The sequence below is a fragment of the Etheostoma spectabile genome, chromosome 13 (assembly GCF_008692095.1).
Source record: "Etheostoma spectabile isolate EspeVRDwgs_2016 chromosome 13, UIUC_Espe_1.0, whole genome shotgun sequence".
NCBI lineage: Eukaryota > Metazoa > Chordata > Actinopteri > Perciformes > Percidae > Etheostoma > Etheostoma spectabile.
In genome coordinates, this window is record NC_045745.1 from 20586531 (window position 1) to 20604976 (window position 18446).

General features: G+C 40.5%; 1 protein-coding gene across 5 annotated transcripts in view; it reads left to right on the top strand.

Annotated features, from left to right (window-relative positions):
- LOC116701087 (transcription factor COE1) overlaps positions 1–18446 on the top strand; it is a 105182-nt gene that overhangs the window by 63571 nt on the left and 23165 nt on the right. For all 5 annotated transcript variants that reach the window (XM_032534656.1, XM_032534655.1, XM_032534652.1 and 2 more), the window contains 3 exons: positions 1340–1421; positions 2547–2688; positions 3925–4058. In XM_032534656.1, the coding sequence (XP_032390547.1) occupies positions 1340–1421; positions 2547–2688; positions 3925–4058 (358 nt within the window). The remainder of the gene's footprint in view (positions 1–1339; positions 1422–2546; positions 2689–3924; positions 4059–18446) is intronic.

The following is an 18446-nucleotide window of genomic DNA, read 5'->3' on the forward strand; positions in this document are numbered from 1 at the left end:
CACACACACACACACACACACACACACATACACACACAAAGAGCGCACACCTCTGCCTTGTTCTGGTAGCCCAGTATAAGGGATGTCATCTCTTGAACAGTAAAGCACCAGGCTCTGCCACAAAGGAATGGAGGTGATGCAGAAAAGTTAAAATTATTTAAGTATGGATTAAGAAAAATACAGAGGTTGGACACCATGTGATAAAACCCAATATAAAAGCTCTGCAATTTCTTTGGAACTCACACATTTGTTTTGTGACAGAGATCCTGTTTTTGGTGATGCTTTATCTACATGGGCTTTCTTTTATTTTTCTGTCTGATAGGAAACTAAAGCAGTCATAAAAAGACAAAACAGTGTTGTGTACTAACATACATAATACAACTAATAAAGGAAGAGAGACATGGAAAAGGTTAATGCACAAAGTGCAATGTAGAGAAATATTGCCTTCTGTGTGAATATATTTTTATTTAGCTGTAATGAATACAGATGTAACACACACACGAGGTATATGCAAACGTGTGCATGTGTATGTTTGTGTTATTGTGTATGTGTGTGCCGTGTTCCTTCTGCCAGGCTGGCCAGCTGGCTCACACCAAAACACAACCTGGATGTGTTTGTTAGCTGTTGATGGCCATCTGTGTATTTGATTTATTCTGTAATATAGATTCATGACATATGGTCCTGTTTCAAACACCCAGCGTCAACACAGTTCCACCTTTCTTAATGATCAGGGTAAGCATTAAGACAAAACCTATAAGATCTTTTTTTTTTTTTTAAATCTGTCTTCAGATTTTAAAAGTTGGTTTGAAATTGTTTCTGAAATTTAACAAGCACTTTAGGTTTTTAAGCTACTAATAGTCCACATGTTGCTAATTTAACAAAAATGTTGACAGTGAAGGTCAATTTGGACAAACCCATAATGAAAGGCAAAGGCAGGAGGGTCTTTAGAAGTATGTTGAAATATGGATTCACAAAAGTATAAAAACAAAAATCTCAAACTTAAAGCTCACAGCCACAGATTCTCCCCATTTTTTTCTGGATTGTACTTCTTTATTTGTCTTCTTGTATGTTCATCCAATGCCTTCATGTGGCATTTACGAGCATTGTGGATTTAAGAACATAAAAACATGTCCAACACATCCACAAGGAACTTTCACAAGGAATACACTTGGACCTTCCAAAAGTTTGAAATGGTGATTTACGTATGTGTATTTGGGGTTCTGATTGTGCTATATGTTGGAGACAATGAATTTTCATATCCTGAAGGAAAGCGGTGGTGTAGTCTTCACTCTGGTCTAATGATAACCTCCAATATTGTCTGTCCTCTCTGTCTCAACAGATTCTTTCTCAAGTTTTTCCTCAAGTGCAACCAGAACTGTTTAAAAAATGCAGGAAACCCACGAGACATGAGGAGGTTCCAGGTAGAAACCACCACACTTTTCTACTCTTGTTATTTAATTCTTCCTTTTTCTGTGTGTGTTTGCATGCCCTTCTCTTTCTCAGTCTCTCTCTACTTTCACAGTGTTTTCTGTGGACATAACATATAATAATACACATAACGTTATGGTTAATGTAACACATAAACACAGGAATGTGTGTGTTTCTGTGTAAGTAAATAAGCTATCAGCACTTTTTTAGGAAACGTGAGATCCTGACCCTGACTCGTCAGAACATAAATATACACACAATGCAGGAAGACAGAGCTGGGGGGGGGGGGGGGGGAATAAGAGAAACTAGAAAGAAATAAGAAAGGATGTTGGGGATTGTGAATAAGATTCAAGGCAGTGCTGTCTTAATAATTTCTTTCTTCATGGCACAACACCAATCAGGAGACACACTTGAGTCTGAGTGGAGATACTGGCTGCCCAGAAGATACTGATAGATTATTAGTGTGTGTGTGTGTGTGTGTGTGTTGTGTGTGTGTGTGTGTGTGGGTGTGTGTGGTGTGGTGTGTGTGTGGGTGTGTGTGTGTGTGTGTGTGTGTGTGTGTGTGTGGTGTGTGTGTGTGTGTGTGTGTGTGTGTGTGGTGTGTGTGTGTGTGTGGAGAGAGAGAGAGTAGTACAGTAGTGAGTGGGTGACAGTATCCATGGCTCTAATTGTGCAACTCTATTGTAGTGGAACCAGAGAAGACAGCTCTGTTTCCCTGGGAGATAATTAAGGGCTGGACCCAACATCAGGAACTATTGAACAGAGGAGGATAGACACTACACACACACTGACTTAGTGTGTGTTGAGTGTGATGGTAATAGCAGTGATAACGGGTTACATTTAGAGAGCTTTTCACAGTTTCACGCTTTTAACTCCTCCTTGCAATCCTTGTTCTAGACCCCACACTTTGTAATTACGGATTTTTTCTTTTCTTCTTCCTCTCTGCTCTTTCCCCTCTTTGTCCACTATTTCCCCTTTTTTGTCCCCTTTACCCTCCTGTCTTACCCAACTCTCCCCTCTTTTATCTCACCACTTTCTTGTCGCCACGCCTGTCAATCTCCCTCTGTCACTCTGTCTGCCCCCCAACGTGTCCCTTCCCGTTCCCTGCTTCTCTCCAGGTGGTGGTATCGACCACGGTGAGCGTGGAGGGACATGTCCTGTCAGTCTCCGACAACATGTTTGTCCACAACAACTCCAAACATGGCCGACGGGCCCGCAGACTCGACCCAGTGGAAGGAACGCCATCTTACTTGGAACACGGTGTGTTCTCAAGTATGGTGTGTGGGTGGGTGTGTGTGTGTGTGTGTGTGTGTGTGTGTGTGTGTGTGTGTGTGTGTGTGTGTGTGTGTGTGTGTGTGTATGTGTGCGTGTGTGCGTGCGTGCGAGATCATAAGCAGCATGGCCACCAGATGGCTGATGGTTTAATCCTATCAGGTGATTCCTGCCCCTCCATCTGGCTAATCCAACCGACTACACACACATGCCTAGCAACACACATACGAACACACATGCACACACAAAATGCATGGTGTGATGATGTGTGTTTGTATGTGTGTTGCCAGGTCTAACATCATTATCAATATCATCATGATTCTTTTTCATAAACAAACCCAGACTAAAGCATGTTGTAATTCACATTATGCTGATAAACACACACACACACACACACACACTTGGTTTTTGATAGACAAGTTTATATTGTTTTGATATGGGATTGGATATGAGCTTATACACACTCACACAATACTGAAGTTACATAAAACTGACTGTACCAATTGTGTTTGTATAGTAAGTATTAGGATGCACACTGAGCCTTCTGCATGTCATATCATCACTTTGAAAAATGAACTGCCATAATCTCATGTCAGTCGGGCTTTGAGATAAACATCATTAGATAACCAGCACCCAGTTCAGTTCCCTCAAAATTATGGTTGAGGATCACATTGCCCTTCAAATTGTTAAAAGTATGAAATGTAATACATGTAATACTTTTTCATCCTCCAGAACAAGAAAAAAAGTTTTAAAATGGTCTCATGGTCCCTAAAAATGAAAAGAAAATAATCCCAAAACTTATTCTCAAACCTCAGCAGGTATTTGCTTTGTTTCATGATCTCATTCCACTTAGAAGACCAATTTATGAGGAGAAACCTCCCTAGTGAAGGACCAATTGAGTAGTAGGAGTCTAGTAGTCTTTAAATCTGCAGTTTATTCAGAGTAGAGGTGTGGCGTGCTGATCTGGGCCACTGCCAAAAACCAAGGGTGTAGCATGAAGAAATATGAGGTGCAGATGCAACAATGATGAAAAGGCCAGATTTCCCTCCCTGTTCATTGACTGATTGGTTGTAAAATGAAACAAATGTTTTTTTTCTACAGGCATTGTTGAGTGAAGCTTCACGTCAAGAATGAATGTTGATTTCAAATGCCAACAATATTAATCTACATGAAATGTGTTTAAATCCTTTTTTAACCATTCTTTCTTGGCTACTATCCCTCCAGGAGCAGCTCCTTGCATTAAAGCCATCAGTCCTAGCGAGGGGTGGACTACGGGTGGCGCTACAGTCATCATCATAGGAGACAATTTCTTTGATGGTCTCCAAGTCATCTTCGGGACCATGCTGGTTTGGAGCGAGGTCAGTTTGCTTGCAATCATCATCCTGTCTTGATGTTGTTTCAACCCCTCAACTGTGTGTTTTTGCCCTCTCACCGTTGTAAGTAATTTAATATGAAAACATACTTTTCCTCATGGTCGGGCTCTTAGCTGTGTGTGATCATGTGAATGTTTGTGTGTTAATGAAAGAGGTTTGCCTCTTTAATGAGTCCCCACCTCAAGCGACCACCGCCCCTTTCTACCTTCCTCACTCCCTCTGTCTCTTTCTCTGTGGAATACTGATCAAGTCAGCAGATTTTGATAGCCATCGGCTTAATTTTCACAAAACACACACACACACACACACTCTCCCACACAACACACACACACACACACACACACACACACACACACACACACAAACAGAGACAGACACACACAAAACACAGTTCCCTTCGTACGTTTCACATTGCAACTACTCTACGGAATGTTTATTGTCTTCTGACTCCACTTACCGTGTGCGCGGACAACCATGGCTCCTTTCCAACAACAACAACAGTGTGTGTGTGTGTGTGTGTGGTGTGTGTGTGTGTGTGTGTGTGTGTGGTGTGTGTGTGGGTGTGTGTGTGTGTGTGTGGTGTGGTGTGTGTGTGTGTGTGGTGCGTTTGGTGGTGCGTTTGCGTGCGGCCGTTTGCCGTGGGCGCGCGTTTGTGGTGTGTTGAGCTGAGGGTTTGTTATAGAGTTGAGAGCCCAACTTACACACACTAATATGTGTACAAAGTCTCAGTTCAGTTCAAACTGACTCAGCTCTCTTAGACTGGCTTCTAATGGATTTTGGCCAACCAAATGTTTCATTTTCACTCAACCTGATTATTGATTCAGAAGCAAGAAAACATTGTTGGTGGAAAGAGATTCCATGTTTGCCAAGTTCTGTTTGTCTGCAGCTCTCCCTCCTACCTGCAGATTTGTCAAACCTAGGCTTAATAGTTAAACATTATTGAAAACCAACCATTAAATGTGATACTAAAAAAGGTAGTGTTTGTCACAAACAGCTCAATACAATGATCTATTTTCACCTGATATCAACATTGAAGCTGGGAAATTAGATTATTTCTAAAGTGGCTTGTTGATTTTTATTTATGTTCCTGCCAAAGCATTTGTTCCATTTCATGTGAGATTACAAGGCAATAGGTCAAAAAGTACAGAACACACTAAAGCCAAACCCAATCATGACATTATATGTCTATTTACAAGATTTCAATTAATACAAAGCCATAATATACAAGATTTTAAATGTATTAAACATGGGATATACAGTAAAAGTATCCCCCCCCCCCCCCCAATTTGAGCAAAATGAGAAAAAGGAAACAATGTTGATGCAAACATCAACTTTAGATTGGAATTAGATTGACACTTCAAATCCAAATGAAAATACAGTTCAGTAAGAGATACCTTCACACATTAGCAAATACATCCAACTCCACTAACTAAAACAAACGTAGGATGGAGCTTCAGCAAAATGCTCTATAGAATAAATCCGCACAGTAAAGGTCCAAATGGATACAAGGTCAGATTTAAAGGGGGAAAACAGTTTTCATGCACATGTGTGTAAACAACAGAACTGACCACACCAAATCAATATCAAGATATCAAAAAAACTTGAAAATTTACTGTAGTGTTTTAGTGATAACTAACCAAACACCGTTGCACTGTGCTAACACGAGAGCTACATTAAGGTGATTTGTTTGTGTTTCGACTCCGCCCTTTCCTTCCTTCTCTAGTTGATCACGACCACATGCCCGGGTGCAGACGCCCAGACACATCCCCGGGGTCGTTGAGGTCACTCTGTCTTACAGTCCAAACAGTTCTGCAAAGGCCACACCGGAAGGTTCATTTCACAGGTAGGTCAATTCACACATACAAACACATGTACATGCTCTGATTAAAGTACATTGCTGTGATTCTTCTTCTATTTTCTAGCGGGTACGTTTCCTTTTTAAAAATACTTTGTTAATAACTGTGTGTTTGCATAATAAGAGCGTTTGCCTGTGTGTGTGTGTGTGTGGTGTGTGTGTGGTGTGTGTGTGTGTGTGTGTGGGTGTGTGTGTGTGTGTGTGTGGTGTGTGGTGTGTGTGTGTGTGTGGTGTGTGTGTGTGTGTGTGTGTGTGTGTGGTGTGTGTGTGTGTGTGTGTGTGTGTGTGTGTGTGTGTAATAGCGTCCTAAGCTGCAGTTCACTTTCAGGCCAGACAGTGTTGAACTAATGACTGTAGATTAGTCAACATTAACGACCCACACTCGTTAGAATGTTGCCATAATCAGAGGCTCGTTAAAACCAGCTACAATTAAACAGTCTGCTCTTTATAGCCCTCCATACTGAAACTATTAGTGAAATCATCCAGAACACCCAGTTTACTGACCACACAAACACACGCACACGCGCACACACGCACACACGCACACACGCACACCCACACAACACACACACACACACACACACACACACACACACACACAAAGTTGGAAAAAGAGTGTGTGATTTCTGACCGGATGTTGACTGTGAATGAATGTTTTCCTGCTAAACTCAGTCAAGGAGAAAAAGGAGAGAAAGAAGAAAAGAATGTGTTGTGTGTGTGTGTGTGTGTGTGTGTGTGTGGTGTGTTTGCTCATTTTGTCTGCACATACATGTGGAATGGATGGAGGTGATGTGATGTCTGGTATTGATCCGCTCAACATGGCTCCATCACACCGTAATGATGATGTCATCCCCAGAGAGAAAAGAAAAACAGCTGCTGTATAAATTCTTTGGAGACATTTAATGACGGAGATAAAGATGAGGATTTAAACCTGATCAATAGAGATGAAAAAACTCACAATGGATAAATATCAGTTTTAATGTTGCCAACATGAAAGTTAATGAAAGCTTTAAATTTTCTAAAAAAAAATTAAATTAAGTATAAGTTTGTGTGTTTCCAGCATTGGCTACAGTCATTGTTCTGAATAATGGCAGGGTGAGGTTAAATCATGGAGCATGTTTATGACCAAAAATAACTAAAGGTGCTTCAAGCACATGTAAAGAATGATATAAAAAATACAAAGTAAAATGAAAATAGCCCACCTACAGTACAGGAACTCATTCAACAACGTAAAATGTGAGGACATGGACTTCACAATGCTCCTATTCAGGAAAGTGCTTTGAAAAAAACACAAGATATAGAATTTTGTTTTGTTTAAAATGTCTTGACGAAGGTACTCGGCCTGTGTGCCTCCTTCAATGTTCTTCAGTCAAAACATCTTTGGTCTGACCCTGAGGCTTGCTGGCTGGTAATTGGTCCGTCTGGTGTCTAACTGCATCTCCTATTGGGCGGAGATGACCCCCCGTGACCTTGCGATTGGCTGATCGCTTCAACATGTGACCCAGGAAACGCGATCTATTACTGCGGTTGCTTGACCCCGCCTCAAGGTTGACTTCTCTCTGGAAGCCGCTGGTGAAAGGTCACGGCAGGGGAAGCTGATTGGCTGTTGGGTTTCTCAGTGCTTCTTAGCTGTGGTTCCTCTGGGTGTAAGGGCGACAATTAAACACACACACGATATGCACAAAGCACAACGTAAACACACACACAAAGCCACCATTGCATAGGGTTTGTCTTACACAACTTACCACACACACACACTTTCAAATAGGGGCAGGAGTTGAAAGTAATTGTAAATCAGAGAGATATGAGGGAAAGATGGTGAGATAGTCTGGTCAACAGATGGTCTACCACACAAACGCACTCACACCGTATGCACATACACGCGCACTCACACACACACACACACACACACAAACAAACACACACACACACACACACACACACACACACATACACATACACACAGCGCCGTATGGCTGCTTCATTGGCCTGGTGGGAAAAATTAACATTCTCGACATCACACACTCCTATAAAAATACAATGGTACAAAGAGTGACAATCAATAACTGCTCTTACACACACAGACGTTACACATGAGCACATGAACACACAACAAAGCATATATAGATATAAATATGGAAAAGTATTACAATTTCAGACTTTTCTCTCCTAAAAGCCATTTTGATTTTGATTTTCGCAGACACAGAAAGAGAGAACAAAAGAGATTGGAATACAGAGGGAGAGAGAGAAACAGTGAAAAGAAAGAGACCTAAAAAGAGAGACAGAAAGGTGGACTTCTAAAAACAGATTGTAAAATATTGATCCACCCATAAATGGATCACAAATATACTGTTACACACATGCAGATACACACATGTACATACACACATATACAAGCACACAGAAAGTCACAGGGAGAAGAGGAGCCAGAGAGAAAGATATCTCATCTCATAAGGGGAAGAATGAAGCAATAATTCAGTGGTTGAACTGCTGGTTAGCAGAAAACGACTCACCACACCTCCTCTCCTCCTCTTTTTCTTTTCTTCTTCTCCTTTTACATCAGCCCTGTTGTCCTTTCCTCCATCCAGCTTCACCCGTGTTTTTCTCCTTCCGCTCCCTTACACACCTGCTCTCTATTCTTTCAACACTTCACCAAAGGATAGAAAATGTTGTAATATAATTAAACTATAAAGCCATACAAACCTTCGTCATGCAAAATGTTTTTTCTCTTTGCCACATGCGCCTCTCCTTTTTCTTGTCTCCTTCCTTCTGTTTACATTTTATTGTATTGTGGAGGGTCTGTCCTCATGAAACTTCTATGAGTATGATCTGCAGGCAGCTTGGACTTGAGAGGAAGAGCAAGGCTGTGGGGGGAGTGATGGAGGAATGGATGGATGGATGAAAGTGCTAGAAGGAGAGGAGCAAGGGAGAGGGGGGAGGTAGAAAAAAGCAGGAGGCATTCATGCAGAGATGCTTTCCATGGGCAGTAGGGTGGCAGAATGAGTCAAGATGAAGCAGGTTCAAGCCTTATTGGCACCAGATAATCGTGATGTGTCTGTTGTTTCTTGTGTAGGAGGTTTTGACAACATCTGTGGACATTTTAAGTCTTAAGGAAAAGCACAACTTGGCAGAAAATAAGAAATGATAAAAAAAAAAACAAGCAATCTGTGCAGCAAGCAATGTGTGATGGCCAGTGCAACCTAAAGGTGTCTTGGTGAGTTTGTGGTTCAAGACACATACAATGCAACAAGGGGTCACTGGTCGAACCAGTGACTGTATGAGGGATGACATATTTTGAGTTTCTTTATTTTGTTAATCTTAACTCCCTGTTGTTGTTGTTGTGTCTTTGGATTAGAGTACTCAAAGAGTAGCTAATCAGAACGGAGACTGTCCTCACTAGAAAAATGACGGCATTAGCCATAAAGTCACTTTTACATTTTTCTGAAGGAGACCTCTTGTGGCAGTGTGACTAATGGCCGTTGTCACTTAGAAGTAGTGGTGAAAGTGTACGTGTTTCTACTAACAATCATGTTGGTTTCTTTTTGTCATGACCATGATCATTTCCTAACCTGACTCAAGTAGATTTATTTGCTAAAACCTCCCTTATAACACAACAACTAACTCACATACACACGTGAATTGCACAACAGATTTGTGCACTTTAATTTGTGGACTTTGCACAGCTTACTGCTAGAGAGTAGACATGGCACATACATATTAGTAGGTGTATTAATATCCTCTTCAGCACCATGGACAGCTGACATTTAAGGAGGTTAACATTTTTCAAGGTTTTTAATTGTCTTTCAATCAATACTCACATTAAATGAGTCACTGGACCGTTATGGTCATTCTTTTTTTTGCCCTACTGGCCTTAGAGATCCCTTTCTCAACGCATTTCTAATCAGACAAAATCCACAGTTCTCGTTCTCTGCAATGATGAAGTTCAGCTAAAGCAGAAGTTGAGAAGGCACGAGTTGGACATTGTGGGTATATTTTGAAGCTACTGACTTTTTACTTAACAAATCCCTCTTTTTGTTTCCTTCTAGCAGCTCAGAAAGGAAACACTGTCAGTGAAAAGAGGGAATGTTGTGCTAAAACTGTAGGACTATAATTTGGAAGATTTTCTCTTGATTTGTCAAGTGAGGTATTGATGCTTCAGTAAGCTTCTGATAGACCTTATAATGCATTTTTTCCCCAATCGCTCCATCACAATCTGTTAGAAAGTTATCACAGCCAGATGAGCAGGAGGAATGATTACATCATGCAGCAACTATTACATATGGCTATATCAATATTGTTTTAAGACTCAACTTCAAGCATGCAATCACTCTTAAGAGCTACTTGGGAAACACGGGGAAAATTTAAGAGCTCATAGATATGCTTCTAGAGAACATGACTAACTCAAATTGATTTTAATTGGGAAACAGGACCCCGTTTTGTCATTCAGGTTGGATGTTGGGTAGTTACACCGCAGCACTGTGGAGTAAGGTCTGGCAATGTGAGTCTAGGGTACTTGATAACTTCTTTTGGAGTTTCTTAGCAGGAGTCACACTCCAAACAGTGTCACTGGGACACCCATCTGTAACGTTGGAGATACATGTACTTGGTGTTAGTGGGTGTCAGTGGAACCAGGGTTTCTTCGGTGGATGTACTATGTGGTAGCTGGTGTTACCAATGTCTTTTACCGCCGATGTGTTGGATGGCTTTTGCTGCACTGATACTATTTTTGTTTCTGCGCAGAAAGAAACCACCAAAAACGTTGGAGAAACTTGACCTTTTGTCTTCAAAGTACACACGTATACACACTGATATTAGTCTCCACATAAACATACACACATACCTTCAGAAACCCATAAACACACACAAACATTTAAATTGAACAATTGTTCTATTAATAAAGAGTCAGTTGGAAACACTTTAGGCCTAAGGCATCAAAACTACTCAGGTTGTATGTGTGTGTGTGTGTGTGTGTTGTGTGTGTGTTGTGTGTGTGTGTGGTGTGTGTGTGTGTGTGTGTGTGGTGGTGTGTGTGTGTGGGTGTGTGTTGTGTGTGTGTGTGGTGTGGTGTGTGTGTGTGTGGTTATCAGAGTGGGATCGGTTAAAGTCTTAGAGAGTGTGGATCTGACACTGGCAGTTAATCTGGCAGTTGATATCCCACTGATGTAGGCAGCTGCTTTTCTAGTTTTGTTTTCTCAAACATAACTAAGTTAGTGTTTTTTTTTTTTGGAGGGTTCAACACACCACTCTTTTCTCATTCCTGAATTAAGTTTTAATGTATCCTGTTTCACTTTCTCTTCCGTTCTCCACAACATAACTCCTCCAGACCAGACTCCACATGTAATTATCATAAATAAATCATAAAATCATAATTTGTCTCGACAAATTGTGATTTTAAGAAAAATAAATAAGTTTCATCGGACACGGGGAAGTATTGTTAATGACAGTTAAACATGCTGGTATTTTACAGCTCACAATTTGAAGTAGTGTTGCCACAAATTGAGCAGTTAGGACATAACAGAAACCAGACACTTGGGTGTGATGTGATATAAAACAGACATACAGTACATATAAAACACATGGCTGCACAAACAGAGGGACCACAACACATACACGCTGATAAAATAACACATAAGACATTCAGCTGCAAGTAATTTATCAGTGCTGGATGGGAAAGTACCAAATATTATCCTGCTGCACACTGGATATCACACACACACCATCTGCACTCCACACTACATCACTTCATCTAGTGGAGCCTCTCTACCTCTTTCTTCTTCTTCCTTTATTCCCTTTATCTGTCGTACACACAAACACACACACACACACACACACACACACACACACACAGAACCTCAGCACAGGAGGTTCAACAATGAGGTGATGACACATGTTCAGTGCAGATAAATAAACACACGCAGTACTTTAAACCATCATTTAGAGCCTTTAGAGCCTGACTTGATGACATACTGATTGCATAAAGACTGTAGAAAAACGTAATTGCGACATTGAAGCGAACACAAGACACTCTTTAAGATGCTTTAGATACAGTGTTTATATAAAGAGGTTTTTGACACCATTACTTCTTCCACCAGGTCTATCCATCTCTGATATTGCATATTTGCATGCTGGGCTGCTACCACGATCTAACAGAGAATATCAGTGTCCAAGCTTAAAATGTAGAAAGGGGCATTTCTCCTTAACCATTTCCTCATAATACCTCTCATGGTATTTAGTAGGGCTGTACCTGAATCACAAGTTAAGTCTGAGTGCAAGGTGAGACCAAATATCATGACAACAACAACAACTTCATGCCAAGTCCCAAGTTTTCCTACAGGACTTACGTTTTGGTGTTGTTTTTTTATCATCTGAGTTTCTAACAATATTCTGGTGTCTCTCCTGCCTTTTTTGTGTCGACTGACAAGAAGCTCAACTCACATGACTTCTAGACTGATCACCAACATTTAAGGAAAGAGTGTAAATTCTCAAAACAAAAAACAAAAACAAAAGTCACAGATTTCACACCAGCAGCCTCCCCAGAAGAACCAGTCATCCACTGTTGTCCACTGAGTGCCTTCATGGAGAAAATCTAAAAATCTCCATAGTAGAGAGTTGAGAGATGGGGTTTTTGAGCTGCTGACCTTAAGTCACAAGCTTGCCCCTCAACTCTAGCCTTTTTTTTTACTTTAAGAGATCATGCTGAGCAGGTCATTATTTTCCAATCAGTCTTAAATAAAAAACTTCTTGATACCAGCATGGTGGTTGGGAACAAAATGTCCAAATGAGATCTCGTCCGCTCCCTCATTGCTCGTTCCCCCCCTGATTGGCACAGATGTCGTGAATCGTGTGTCTGTTACATGTGTGCAGGCTCAGGTTTAACAGCCCTGAAGGTGTACCGTGTATCATTGTTAACAACCATAGTTGTTACCACATTATTTTTAAAATGAGATATTGAAATTAAATAGAGAGTGACTGAGACATAAACCAGCGAAATTGATAAGTTAGGAAGGATGGATGCATGATAATATCACAACATGCATGCACACCAACCGTACAAAATGTATAACAGACACATTAAGTTAAAGGTCCCATGGCATGAACATTTTTAACATTAATATAAGGTCCCCCAGCTCGCCTATTGTCCCAGTGGCTAGAAAGGCAATAGGTGTAAAAGGAGCCCTGAGTATCCTGCTTGCCTTTGAGAAAATGAAAGCTCAGATGGGCCAATCTGGAATCTTGCCCTTATGAGGTCATAAGGGGCGAGGGTACCTCATCTTTCTCTGCTTTGCCGACCAGAGAATTAGGCCTGCCCCTAAAGAGAGAGAGGACCTCATGGCTTTCAAATGAGCAAAGTGGCAGTTGGTCAAGGCCACACCCCGAAGCCTCCACCTTACCAGACGTCAGACAGACTAAGTTAGCCATTAGCGGTAAATAAAATGAAGCATTTAGTTAGAGCCAAAGAGCAGATATTCTTTAGGAGTTGGTGGAGACTAAAACAGAGTTAAAAGAGAGTGAATATCGGTACAGAGTAAACCAATGGGGTAGTATTAGTGTATGGAATTATTGAAGAAAGCAAGATTGTTCTAATATTTCAAATTTTAATGGTTGGACTTTTTCAATGGTGCAGCAAGAGATCACCACCAGACTTTTCCGAGAAGTTGAAGTGCCTATCTCATGAGATCTTAAAGAAATCTATGCACAAAGTAATGTATAAGTAGTAGAAAATATCTGTAGCTGGCGAAATTAACGATAAAACAACTACTTTTACTCATTCCCCTTTTTGCTTCTCCTTGTCTTTGCAGCACTAAATGAACCAACCATGACTATGGTTTCCAGAGGCTTCAGAAGGTCATCCCTCGACACCCTGGGACCCTGAGAGGCTTCAAAGGTACAGAAACATTTACTGTACATTCACCTCTTGCAATTATCTGATGCCTAACTGGACAAGAACATAAAAATAGCAAAGCTCCCTCCCTTGCTTAGGGGCATTTCAAAAACACAGAGGCAATTGCTCATACAGAGCTTGCATTGAGCTGCACTGACTTGCTCTGCTGTCAAAGAACAAGCGCGCGCACCACACAATAATTCAAAACAGAAGAACATAATAATGTTGCGTTTACGTTTTATTTGTTTTTGTGTGTGTTTTTTTTATTTCTAAGCAAAATATGTGTTTCAAATCTCCTGTGGGTTGTGTTACCTCTTCATGAACTGTGTGAGAGAGAAAGGAAGAGAGAGAGAGGGATAGAGCTGCTTAAACGTTTACGGGGTGAACGTTTGAATCTTCTCCAGATCAGAGAGTCATATCTGATTATTTGTTTATCAGCTGGAGATCAAGCAGAGTGTATAAAGGATCAACAGATGTAAACATAGCACCAAAGATGAGCACAGCTTTGATACTAAACCCTGTCATCTTGATCTGTACTGCAGAGCCATTTTTAAAGTGTGCGTCTGTGTGAGCGCATGCGTGTGGTGTGTGTGGGTGTGTGTGTGTGTGTGTGTGTGTGTGTGTGTGTGTGTGTGTGTGTGTGGGTGTGTGTGTGTGTGTGTGTGTGTGTGTGTGTGTGTGTGTGTGGTGTGTGTGTGTGTGTGTGTGTGTGTGTGTTGTGTGTGTGTGTGTGTGTGTGTGTGTGGCGCGCGCGCATGTACGTGCGTGCGTGCTTGTGTGTGTGTTTGTGCTTACTGAGCTATCTTTATTCATCTTATGACTTGCCTTAGGTATGACTACTCTCAGGGTCATAACCTTTTAAACAGCCGTGTTGATGGCTCCCCATCCCCAATGGAGATCTGACCGGATTGGCTCTTTGCTGTGACATCATTAAAAAGGGTGCTGGTCACAAGGTGAGTTGTGGCTACAACGTGATGTCATCACTGCCGTGCCGACACCTGGCTTCAACTTATGTGTTTGCAATGCAATGAATGTGTTAATACATCCCACACCTCACGTTTGTGGAGTCAGTGGATTCATAGTCTGAAGTATTGTTGCTGTCACTTGTTACATTATGGTGTTTTTTTAGCCTTAACGTTGTCTAAATGCTGGTACTAAAACCTATAGTCAAGTTGGAATACAGATCAAAGTAGCTTAAAGTTAGATATGGTTTAAAAAGTAGTTGTGGGTTAGTATAATGAAAAAGATGAATTTTTACAGAATGTTATGACGTTCACAGTTAGGGGTTTCAGTATGTTAAAGAAATGTTACAGATGGTATAATTGATTATGTTAACAGATCAAACAAAGGTTATTAAGTGTATTATGACAAATTCCGCCCAGTATCCTCAGAATTATGTCCACATTTGTCAATTGCACAGCTCAAGATTTGAAACCATTTGTTGCCAGCTTTCATTGCCAACGCAGGGGTAGGTGCCTTAGGGCTACAACTGATGATTATTTTCTAATCAATTAGTCCAAAAATTATTTTCTGATTATATTAAAACACTTTCAATTCACTAGACATCAGAAAATTGTGAACGTTTTGTGTAAAGTGCCCATCACAATTCTTGAAATTCTTATATTTAGGAAAATAGAAGTGGCATTTTGTGGAAACATGATTAGGATGATTAACGCTGTTGTAGGCATTTTGTTATGATGTCGTTGGGCCAAATTTTTTTAGCATTTTAAATTTATAGACTTCCCCGTCTCTTAGTTCTTGGTTACAGGCTTTAGAAAATCTAGCCCGTGACGGGAGACTTGGCAAATCACAGGTCATTTCAAAGAGAGAGAGTGTTCCCATTGGCTGTTTTTGCTGCATATGCACATGCGAAAGAGCAGATAGCGGGAGGGAGAGCTGCGGGAAGAGGTCTCACTCTAGGCAAATCCTGGCATTTCTTTTAGCTTTTTAGCCTTTGCAACTGTATATCAAATCATTTGCCGTTTAATTTCATCTAATTGATTAATTAGTTAATCCATAATGTAATTTATGTTGGATTGAAAGATTTATAAAGTGACTGGTTCTTTCCATGACGTAAACTATACATCCATGTCTGGCTTTCTATATCACTATATGTTTTTGTCATGAATCGGAGTTGCTGTTAAAGGGCATGCACAGGTTGAATAAGTGTTTTAAGCTTTAACATAACTTCAACATAATTCTGCAAAAGGCTGTAAGAGCAGGACTGAAGTCAGCCCATCAGAGTCAATGTTAGTTTTTTAAACCTATGACCAGGCGTTATATTTAGAGCAACTTGCAAAGAGTAGCAGAAAAATCAGTTCAGGAACTCTTTCATGCATAAACACACATGTGCCACACAAACACGCACTGGATTTTTGGAGAGATTTACAGAGCATGAAACACAACCTTGTTAAAACAGAATAAGTAATGCTTCCAGTTTCCTCTCTGGATTTCAACTGAAATGTATGGGGAAAAAATGCTTTACCGTTGTGTTGTTAGATTTTATACAACGGATATATAAAAGGGATCTATTGGTCAGACCTGCATTTTGAGCTGTAGTTCCCATGAAGCATGCTGGGGTGTGGAAAAAGAAGGTTGCTACTTAACTATTAGTATTTTACTTGGTTTATTCTTACATTATTATTGTTTTGTTTCATGTTTTGGCACTACAGTCCACTACAGATGGTAAATCTACATTTAATTAAGCAAAATACCCAATATGACATTTTAACAGGGATCTGCATAAAAGAGTGACATTTACTGGAACATTTTAATAGTGGCAAAGTAAGGGGAAAAAACTGAAAAAGCTTGCATTATCTGAGCTTTAGCCAACACCTTCTCTTTTTAGCTGGCTTGTCAGGAGAAATAAAACAAAAAAGCACATACTTGTACTGAATGACCAAAATACCTTAAGAACATATTGATATCACTTCTGACCCCATCCACCATAAAGCACTTTAGCATTATTAAAAATCTATGTTGACACTGTACTTTCTATTGTTTTTTCTTATTCCCTTGGATACCTGATCAAGCTATGATCAGGTATCAGGAACATGATGTCACAAAAGATTATTCCAGGCAAAAACTACATAAGAACCACTAAGCTGCTGGAAATGCAACCAGAGTAGCTGATGTATCGATAGGGCATCAGGTCTTACCAAGAGGCGAGATAGAGTGACCATCAGCGCTAAATGTGGGGAAACTCCAGAGCTTTTTTATCATGACAAGATCAATTCATACTGTGATGCCTTCTGTTTAGAAAAGTTGTGTGTGTGTCTGGGTGTGTGCGTTTGGCTGTGCGTTTTGTGATGTGTGTCCGCACACACACACACACACACACTTGCCTGCTGTTGCAAGTATCAATCAGTTTTTATATTATACGTATTTATAGTTATAAGAATTTGTTACAACCACTATGAAAAATACAGAAAGACAGACAGACAGACAGAACACACAGACAGACGGGCAGTGGAGTGTATGAGAGGATTACCGTGGACAGCCGATTCTATAATTGTTCAGTGAACATTGGGGGATTTGCTGCCACACACACACACAACACACACACACACACCACACACACACACACACACACACACACACACACACACACACACACACACACACACACACACACACCAACACACTAGTGTTCAGCTGTTACTTTGTGTCACCTAGATCTCTTCAGAATCCATCCATATGTGCTCATACAGTACTGTACACAGTGACAAACATATTCACAGTGAAGCCGGAAAAACATATGACTGTGTTTCATTGTCAGTTTTAAAAGACGTTGTTACAGGGACTTTACTTACTCCAGCTCTGTTTTGCCCCAGTTACACACTCCAGCTGTGAGTACAACCACAGGTTACAGTATGGTATGCTGCAACAAATATTCATTTATTTTGTATGTACTAAATGTTTGTTCAAAATGTAACTTATCACATAATATAAAATGTTTAACAACAGCTAAACAGTTTTTATACCATATCTTATACTCAATCTGCTGCTATTCACCTGTGTGGGCGATCGTGCGTAACCTCTGCTGAAGAGAGTAAGAAACAGAAAAGCCTCTTTGGATGCACAAAGAAATCAATCACCCTTGGCGTGTAGCCCCCTCCTCACGGCTGCAGTAAAAGGTGGAAGAAAAAAAAGAAACAACTGAAAGACAATAACTTCCCTCTCAGGTTTGGAGTATTTCCGGAAGCTTATGAGTAAAAGGTGCTGTTTTGCACAGATTGCCTCCTAAACTCATAACATCCAGAAATACTACTCTTTTAAGGGAACATTGTTTACAAGACTGTGTGTGTTTCTCAGTGAAGTAGTTCCGGACCAGCAGTGCGATAGACTGGTAATATCTCTGGTGATCATGAGCTGACATTCTGTATGCGACTCATTTTGATGATGTCATACATTGTACTGAGGTCATGTCATCAGCATCACCAAAATGAGTAATCTGGTGAGAATGAACACCCAGTCCTGAAACCATGAAACTTTCAATATACAATACTCTAATAAACTAAACTCATGTGTGATGTTCACCAGTAAGGAAAAGATAAATTTAAAACCACAGATTAATGTCATATGTTGGTTTCGTGTGTGTGTGTGTGGTGTGTGTGTGTGTGTGTGTGGGTGTGTG